This window comes from Trachymyrmex septentrionalis, unplaced genomic scaffold, assembly GCF_001594115.1.
Source record: "Trachymyrmex septentrionalis isolate Tsep2-gDNA-1 unplaced genomic scaffold, Tsep1.0 scaffold2, whole genome shotgun sequence".
Classification (NCBI taxonomy): Eukaryota; Metazoa; Arthropoda; class Insecta; order Hymenoptera; family Formicidae; genus Trachymyrmex; species Trachymyrmex septentrionalis.
Genome location: NW_017305179.1, coordinates 1,125,571 through 1,133,572, shown reverse-complemented (window position 1 = coordinate 1,133,572; position 8,002 = coordinate 1,125,571). Strand labels below are relative to the sequence as shown.

Genomic DNA, 8,002 nt, shown 5'->3' with positions numbered 1-8,002 from the left:
AGATTGAAATTTGCGCTACTTTTTGTCAAGAGTGACTTAATTTTCGTTCTTTAGAATGAGATTACATTCTCATTCTAAGAAGAATTTAGAGAGGAGATATATAATAGAGATGCTCCAATGACCTGCATAATGTTCGATATATACGAGGCATGTTGGAGTCTAGTAATTCCGGTTGAATTCTCGAAATGTGCATTAGCTTTGTTAAAGCCGGTACACTGCTTTGCCATTGATTCTGCTTTAAGCTCTGCATGGCGTGTTTCAATGCTTCATGTGGACTCGCGAATTCCTCTTGTGTTTCTACACAATCGTTCTCCAGCACAGATACGTAATCCCCATAAATATCCGTAGGATTAACCTTCGGATATTTATTACTGAAAATACACATATTCGAACATGAGTAATACATTCAACGTTTATTGCTATTTATATGCAATATAATATATTTTGTTTGTAATTTACTAATTTGACTTAATTCAATAATTTGTCCCATGTTAAAATTTTAATAAAATGCGAAGAAATTAAACGTGCTCGATGTACCTGTCAGATAACGTGGGAAAACGTAGGTCGCCCGAAGCCCCGGAATATACTTCGACAAATTGCGTTTTTGCAACTTGTGATGAATTTGCATTCTCATGCTGAATAGATAAGGAAGTCGTTTCCACCGCCGCACGTGAGGCAGACTTACCTTTTATTCAAGACAGTTTTTATCACGAAATAAATACTGGCATTTATAAAAGAATTCGCAATCGTGTAATTCCTACCTGCGCCTTTGCACATGGGACACATAACATATTTCTTGCATCCCGTATGCGCCATTCTATCACAATTTTTTTTATTGTAGTACGATATACGAGGACTATTTGTTTTACAGAAATTCGATTACTTTAATGTTGCAGGAATTTGTCTGCTGTATCTTTGTCTCTAAACGTCCATTTTAAACACATAAGCATCGCTTGCATAACTTTCTATAAAAGTGCTGCTTTGGCATTTAGATAAATTCAAGTCGATATTAACATAAATTTGTATTAACGCCTGATATTGGCGCGCAATAATAAATTCGATAAAAATTTCAATAAAACAAATCGATAGAGATTATGATGACGACAGTAATGCTACGAAAGATAGCGATAATTAAGCACTAAACTAATAAGAAAAAAAATTTCTATATTTTTTTGAAAATAATTTTCTTACGCTACAAGAATATATACATTATATATTATTTTTCTATACATTATATTATTTATAGAATTATCTATAATTAAAAAGCGATAAAGCTATAAAATATAGCCGAGTCGCATTTATCCTAATGAATAAGATAAATTGGTCCTTCGATAAACTGCAAAATAATAAAAGTTATTTTCTTTTATCGAGAAAGCGTTTTCAATTAGCTAGTTGAAATTTTCTAACCAAATAATGGTCCGGTTTGATGACACGTCCCAAGTATTATATGATACACTGCTCAATTCAATTACAAACAATTGAAGGATAATTTATATCCCCATTCTTTCCAGTTTATATCACACAGTTCAAGTGTATGGAACTTCGTTTCGCACTGTATTTTAAAGTCCCAGTTTGTTTCGCAAATGAAAAAATTTGACTATCTTTTTTTAATGTCTCCTAAAAAGTATATCAGTTCCGTGTATCACGATGGCGGTTTCTCTAGCGAGATATTATAGTCCAAATGATCACAATGTATAGGACACTGATAATATGATACTGCACTAGCGTGGCCGGATCTTCCTGATGTCATAGGCACACCTTGGGCCCATTGATCCTGAATCGGGTCGTAAATTTCTACTATATTTAAAAACGTCGTACCATCGTATCCTCCTAAAAAAAAATCGTATGTGTACATTATTTATGAAATGCCTCTCTAAAAAAAACAGCTTTATTATTTCGACAAAGATTGAGAGAATCATACTTACCCATTGCGAATAGTTTGCCGTCAAGAATGGTGACGCTAAGAGCACTGCGGGCGATGGTGACGCTGCTCACGTTCTCCCATATGTCGTGCTCCGTGTCGTACCTCTCTACCGAATTCAATTGCGATTTTCCGTCGTATCCGCCTATAACATATATATACTGGCCCAGACTGGCCACACCAGCTCCTGAGCGACTGCACTTCATAGGTGATACCATCGTCCATTCATCATTCTCAGGATGGTAACATTCCACTGAGCTGAGCCGGTCCTTGCCGTCGAAGCCACCGATCGCGTAAAGCAATCTGTCAGAAATGTATTTTTTTACATTATATACCATAAAGATTTAACATATTATATGTATAACTTTTAATGATTACAATGGTATATAAATACACCTTTCATTTTTAAATAAAATAAAAGGTGTATGTCTTTTATGTGACATTCAGAATACTGCAATTAGTAATATAATTATCATACTAATGTCACACAGCTAAATATGATTTACTTTAAAATTTAAATGTAATCCTTTGTTTTCATAAGCAATTATGTGATTAACATTTTTATCGTTCAATGAATATCGACGCTTTGACAAATAGTACCTATTCACTACTGCTATTCCGACGCCTAATCTCTTGATATGCATAGGTTTTACACTGGTCCACGTATCTTGATCCGGGTCATAACATTCGACACTATTGTGATATTCAACGCCTGCGCTGCCACCCACAGCATACAATAGACCGTCCATAACGGCGACTCCGACCCTATTCCTCGGTACCGACATCGGGCTACATGGTCGCCATTGATCTGTCATTGGATTATACCTGTCAACCCAGTCGCTGTCATACCTGAGAAAAGTCGTATGATTTTGTTAGTTATATTTCAAAGTTTAACGTTCGCATTTGAAGCCACCTGCGTGAAGCGGTATGTCAATCATAATTTTTCATGTTGTTTTTATGTGTTATTATCTGATAACTATATTTAATATATCGCAGCATAAATTTCCAGATTTTTTAATGTATTTCTATGTAGATCTCCAAAATTAGAGTATTTTTAGGTATTTTAAAGTAAAAATAAATGTATTATTTGAATTTTAGCTATATTTTCTATTTCTTATAAAAATACTTATAAAGGAGACAGAATTCAGTATAAATATAAAAAGTGTCACGTTCTAATTTTTCAAGAGAATTTTTTTTAAAGAATATATAAATAGATGTCTAAATAAGATATTTTAAAAATCTAAAAAAAAACAAACTTACATGGCACGTTTTGGTACCAAAATATAGCACTTTGATTTTCGCAAAATAGAAACAAAATCAAAGACATAATTTTTATAAAAAGTTCTCGAGTTTCAATAAAATTCCATAAGAATTCCTTTATTTCTTCAGGCAGGAAAAGTTTCTTGAGAATTTGAGTTTTTTAAGATTTTCCAGGTAATTTTCCGAACACTTCATATTACTATACTTCCGAAACATCGAACACAATCGGCGTCCAAGTGCTAACCTGCTTCCCGGTGAATTGTGTCTCCCACCGACTGCGTAGAACATTCCCTTGAGAAACGCACCGCCTAAACCAGATCTGGGAACGATGAGCTTGGCGTGTTGCGTCCACGCCTTGTCATCGGCGTTGTAGCCTTCTAGAACATCGAGCGAGTGTTTGAAGAAACCACCGGCGATGTATATTACCCGCCGCGTGTTAGGCGTACGCTCTTTCACAACCGGCTTCTTGTGCAACGTCAAGTCTTTAAAGATCTGCGCCAGATACTCGCGACACGCTGGCACCTTCTTCAGCACGTCGCAATTTTTCATCTGCTCCCGTAGAAAGTTTGGCGTGAGGTACTGGCAACGTACCGCGTGCAGTATATGTTCCATCTTGGGCCGCCTCGCCTCTTCGTTATACTTGACCCACTTCAGCACAGCGTTGTAAACCTCCCTTTCCTCTTGTACATTCAACTCGTCCTTTCTGATGAGCGTCACCAACTGTATGGCGGACAGTTGCAAGAACTCCTCCTCTTGGCATATCTGGTTAAAGTGCTGAACAATGAATTGATTCGCCTTATGGTACAGATCATGGCAACCGTGCTGCTCAGCAAAGTTGGCGATGCCAATCGCGTTTGTGGGATCGAGTTGTCTTTCCAGAAAAACACTACACGCATCTATCACATTGCTAACCTGCATGAAAATACACATTTTTTTTTTTATCAAACATTAAATCAGTAGATATCAAATCCTATATCAATATATTAATTAATCTATTTACATTCAGAAAATAAAATAACAGTCAATATTCTAATTTTTCATTTAACAATATAAATGCAATAACATGTGTTATACGAACTTACCAGTTATACTATTGAGTAGAAAATTATAACATTGATGTAATATTACTACTAGTCTGTACTCTGCGGTATTTGATACAATTCTTTGTTTTATATGTTTATTTTCTTTAAAATTATTTGTTTACGTACCTGGAACATGGTAGCTGCTGACAGCAGCGAACATACAGTAATCTCAGTAACTCTTATTTGACCAGTATACATGAAGTACATTAAGCGAGCCATCGTAGTTGGACAAACACCCTGGAGCTTCACTCTTGTCATCTCGCATTCCTTCAATCCTCCAGTAAACATTGCCTGAAATGTTAAAGCTAGTCAACATCAACTAATAATCTTCATCCATTCTAATTCCATAAACTCCTTTGCAAGTAAAAAATAAGCAAACAAATTGAAAGTCTATCAGCGCTTTAAAGGTAAACTGTTTGTACTCAAAGTGAAATATATATTTGAAACTTGACAAAAGCAAGAAGTTCTAGTGTAGTCTATATATAGTTCAGCAATAAAAAGCAATCCTGATAACGATTCACTGGTTAAACATTAGAATATATTTTGAGCCAATATCATGTCAAGAATGCTCATTTCTACCAATATAGATTCTTCACCTTTTTCTAGTTCCAAGACTTAGAAAAAGATGAAGAGTAAGTTGAACCGAGAGATTAAAGTTAATCTACACTGATAGAAACAAACATAAATTATGTTACCAAGAAAATCTCGAGTGTAACGCTGGCTGCTTTGCATTTAGTGACACAAGTTGACGCAAACATCATTCTTTCTTGACATTCAGAAACTAACAAAGATAGAACGACACTTGTATTGGCTTGTATCACTAAATGCAAAGCACTTGATTTGCATACAGCTATCAAGCTTACCTTAAAGTAAGGACTAGCTGCTGCTAAAATAACTTTATGTGCGTGAAACAGTTCGGTACCGACTTCCAGTATCACGTCAGTCAGCATATGATGGCTGCGCATCATAAACATCATCTTCATAGTCTCCTTCAGGTAGTTGGCCATGCAGAACGTCATGTCCCCGAGGTCACCCCGCTGCCGCTCCGTGTTGAGCATGCCTTCCCAATCCGTTTCCTCCCCTGACGCGAACGGAACAGCACCCGGCGACGGAGCATCGTCCCGGGCCTCTTTCTTCCATTGACAATCTTTCTCTCCATCCATTAAAGTAGAGCTGCAAAGCGAGAATTGCGCCTTTAGATATTTACATACGTTCGCGTCATCGCGCGCGCGTACGCACTCCGCTCGATTCTCCTTTCCTTCCCGGAACTCGTCCAAGTCACGGAGCTATCACCCGTTCCCCGAGACCGGTGTTTCCATCACATTCTGACGGACCGACAACAACAACAACAACAGCATCGCGACGGCGTACCCCCGTTAGATCTGTTTTCTCTGCCTGAACTACTCAAGGAACATCCCAAATCAAAAGAAAGTGTCAAAATAACTTAATTTTGACGTCGTGAAAATCAAAATGATAATTTTTCGTTGCAAAATCTGACTGTTTTTAGACATTCAGAATCTTCATCAGAATCAAAGTAGGGTCCTCTTGATTTTTTATTGACTTTTGCGTGTTCCTTGGGTAGTACACTTTAGGAACTTAAAAGTGAGGTAGGTATACGTTTGATATCCAGCGAAAACGAGAGAATGAGAGAGATGTAAGTGGTGCAGTGCATGCAAGTGCGTGGTGTAGCGTAGTGCGGGAATGAAAAAAAAAAAAAGACAGACCTAGGTATCGTGCGGAAAAGCCGCGGAGGCCGTCACGCGCAATAATAAGCAGCGTAATCGCGCGACGCGAGTCACTCAATACATGGTGTCGCAAAATCGTCGCACGTGATCGCGGGATGGTTTCCAACGATGAAATCCGTCACGGAGATGATCGCCCGAGATCGCCTCTCCGCGCGCGCGCGCGCGCGCGTAACATCTCGCGTACGCATAGCACTTACCCGGCCTGCCCAGATCACCAGGGCAATCTACCTTCGTCGAGGAGTCACCGACGTGGACGCGCGAGCGAGATGGATAAATGCGGCGGATAGAAGTAAGGCGGCGTGATCATGTTTCACGATCGATCTCGCCGATGATACACGATGACGCAGGCATCCTCCACCTCCGGGCTTCGGCCCTGCTCCGATAGATGCGGCGTCACCGAGCGAACGAACGACGGGTGACAGGCCGACGGCGACACCCAAGGGCAAGGGAACACGAAAATCAACCCCCCAAAAAAAAAAATAAAAAAAATCAAAATCAAAATCGAAATGACTTTATCTTGACGATTCTTAAACGTCGATGAACGGTGAAACTTTGTAATAAAGAATTATCATCTTGAAACTCTCGTGACGTCAGAGTAAAGTCATTGATTTTCCGATCGAAGAAAAGGACCGCAGTACCATGCGTTTGAATTTTCAATCTCAGATCCTATGATAACCTCCGTGGGAGGGAGCGAGAGGTTAGAGGTTTTTCACTTTTACTATACAAATGTCTCTTCTCGTGACTTGAGCCAGCCGACCGAGTCGCTTCGTGCAATTTGCATAAGCACGTGTTTCCACCGCCACACGAATCGCGATCAATCACAGACATCAATTACGACGAAGTCGGAAGTCGGAATTCGGAGCGGCGCGGGCGGGATTTCTTCTCGTTGCCGCCGACCGCTTACTGTCAGTGACTGTCACCGTCGCCGTCGTCACCGTCGCTCCGTCGCCGCCGCCGCCGCCGCCGCTGCCGGCGGCGCGAAAACCCGAGATCGCTTCGTCACGATTTGTACCGTAGATACGCCGGTGTACCTTTGTCCGCGCCGCTGATAGCGGTCGGCCAACGTTAACTGGTTGGCTGGCTCGGCTAATAATCCACCGCGACCCTGACGGTGACTCGGTAATAAATAAATATATATATATATATATATATACGGCCGATGAATCGCGCGATGGACGGCGTGAGGCGCGTTTAAGAGAAATCAGCTGCGCAGAGAAGGATGATTTTCAGCGAATGCTTCTTCGACTTGCGCCGGGTTGTTCCCCGAGATTTCAGCAAGCGCGATCGGAGATCTGGGGGAGATCTCTGTTCGATATCCGTGAAATTAAATGCTCGCGGACTCGTTTCGCGTTGAAGAGAAGACTCCGGGAAATCCGTCGGAGACGCGAAACTCGAATTGTAAACGAATGTATTTCGCGATACCGAGATCTCCCTGGAATTTTATAGATTTTTCATCTTATTGTTAGGACAAAAAGGAGTTCCAACTTCGCTGTTCGGAGCCTGCGATTGTGTTTTTATAATAAATGGAGTGAAAATTACGAAGTGAGCAAATTATTCAGTAGATGTTCACAATGGAATTATAAATATTCTGAGAAATTCGCTCACTTTTGTAATTCTCTCTCTCTCTCTCTCTCTCTCTCTCTCTCTCTCTCTCTCTCTCGCTCGCTCGCTTTCTTTCTCTCTCGCTTTCATTCCTTCATCTCATTTCAAGATAAGACAATAATTAATTGACTTCCTCGAAATCAAAGTTATGTATCTTGAAATTAATAAATTTGTCCATTGTGATTTTCATCAATAAACAGAAGTAGAAATCTGCATCAACAGTAGTCGAAATCGGAGTAATTAAGTTTTTCTCTAGAACGGAAACGTGAAAAGTGAAAGTACTGCCGTATGTTGTATAAAAATTTTTACTTTTTCACACATTTTGTTCTTGAGAAAACATTATATGATCGATATACTCCGAATTTTCCGCGTCATGCCGTAAAGGAATGACC

At 39.7% G+C, this 8,002-nt stretch overlaps 2 protein-coding genes across 7 annotated transcripts in view; both read right to left on the bottom strand.

Annotated features, from left to right (window-relative positions):
• LOC108747472 overlaps window positions 1–1,009 on the bottom strand; it is a 2,014-nt gene extending 1,005 nt beyond the window's left edge. Inside the window, exons 1-3 of the mRNA XM_018484969.1 lie at window positions 762–1,009; window positions 538–685; window positions 123–371 (exon numbers count right to left, since the gene is read on the bottom strand). Coding sequence (XP_018340471.1) covers window positions 123–371; window positions 538–685; window positions 762–816 — 452 coding nt within the window. The 5' untranslated portion in view covers window positions 817–1,009. The remainder of the gene's footprint in view (window positions 1–122; window positions 372–537; window positions 686–761) is intronic.
• Window positions 1,010–1,642: 633 nt separating this feature from the next.
• On the bottom strand, window positions 1,643–7,067 carry LOC108747471 (kelch-like ECH-associated protein 1). 6 transcript variants are annotated; one of them, XM_018484966.1, is made up of 7 exons: window positions 7,040–7,067; window positions 5,127–5,436; window positions 4,390–4,554; window positions 3,426–4,093; window positions 2,522–2,770; window positions 1,926–2,224; window positions 1,643–1,830 (listed from the first exon to the last, which is right to left on the bottom strand). In XM_018484966.1, exons 2-7 carry the CDS (start codon window positions 5,424–5,426, stop codon window positions 1,643–1,645), a joined length of 1,869 nt encoding a protein of 622 aa, XP_018340468.1. In that variant the 5' UTR covers window positions 5,427–5,436; window positions 7,040–7,067. The 6 variants fall into 6 exon arrangements, with proteins under 6 accessions (XP_018340468.1, XP_018340466.1, XP_018340465.1 ...); XM_018484964.1 differs by lacking the exon at window positions 7,040–7,067 and adding an exon at window positions 5,988–7,026; XM_018484963.1 differs by lacking the exon at window positions 7,040–7,067 and adding an exon at window positions 6,206–7,026.
• Between the last annotated feature and the right edge of the window lie 935 nt (window positions 7,068–8,002).

Bases quoted from the DNA above. Each gene is read 5' to 3' on its own strand.
- LOC108747471 (XM_018484966.1), bottom strand. From the start codon at position 5,426: ATGGATGGAGAGAAAGATTGTCAATGGAAGAAAGAGGCCCGGGACGAT. The intron at 4,094-4,389 runs GTACGTAAACAA...ATTTTCATGCAG, and splicing joins CAGCAGCTACCATGTTCCAG to GTTAGCAATGTGATAGATGC. The intron at 2,225-2,521 runs GTACTATTTGTC...CATTTCTGACAG, and splicing joins GGAATAGCAGTAGTGAATAG to ATTGCTTTACGCGATCGGTG.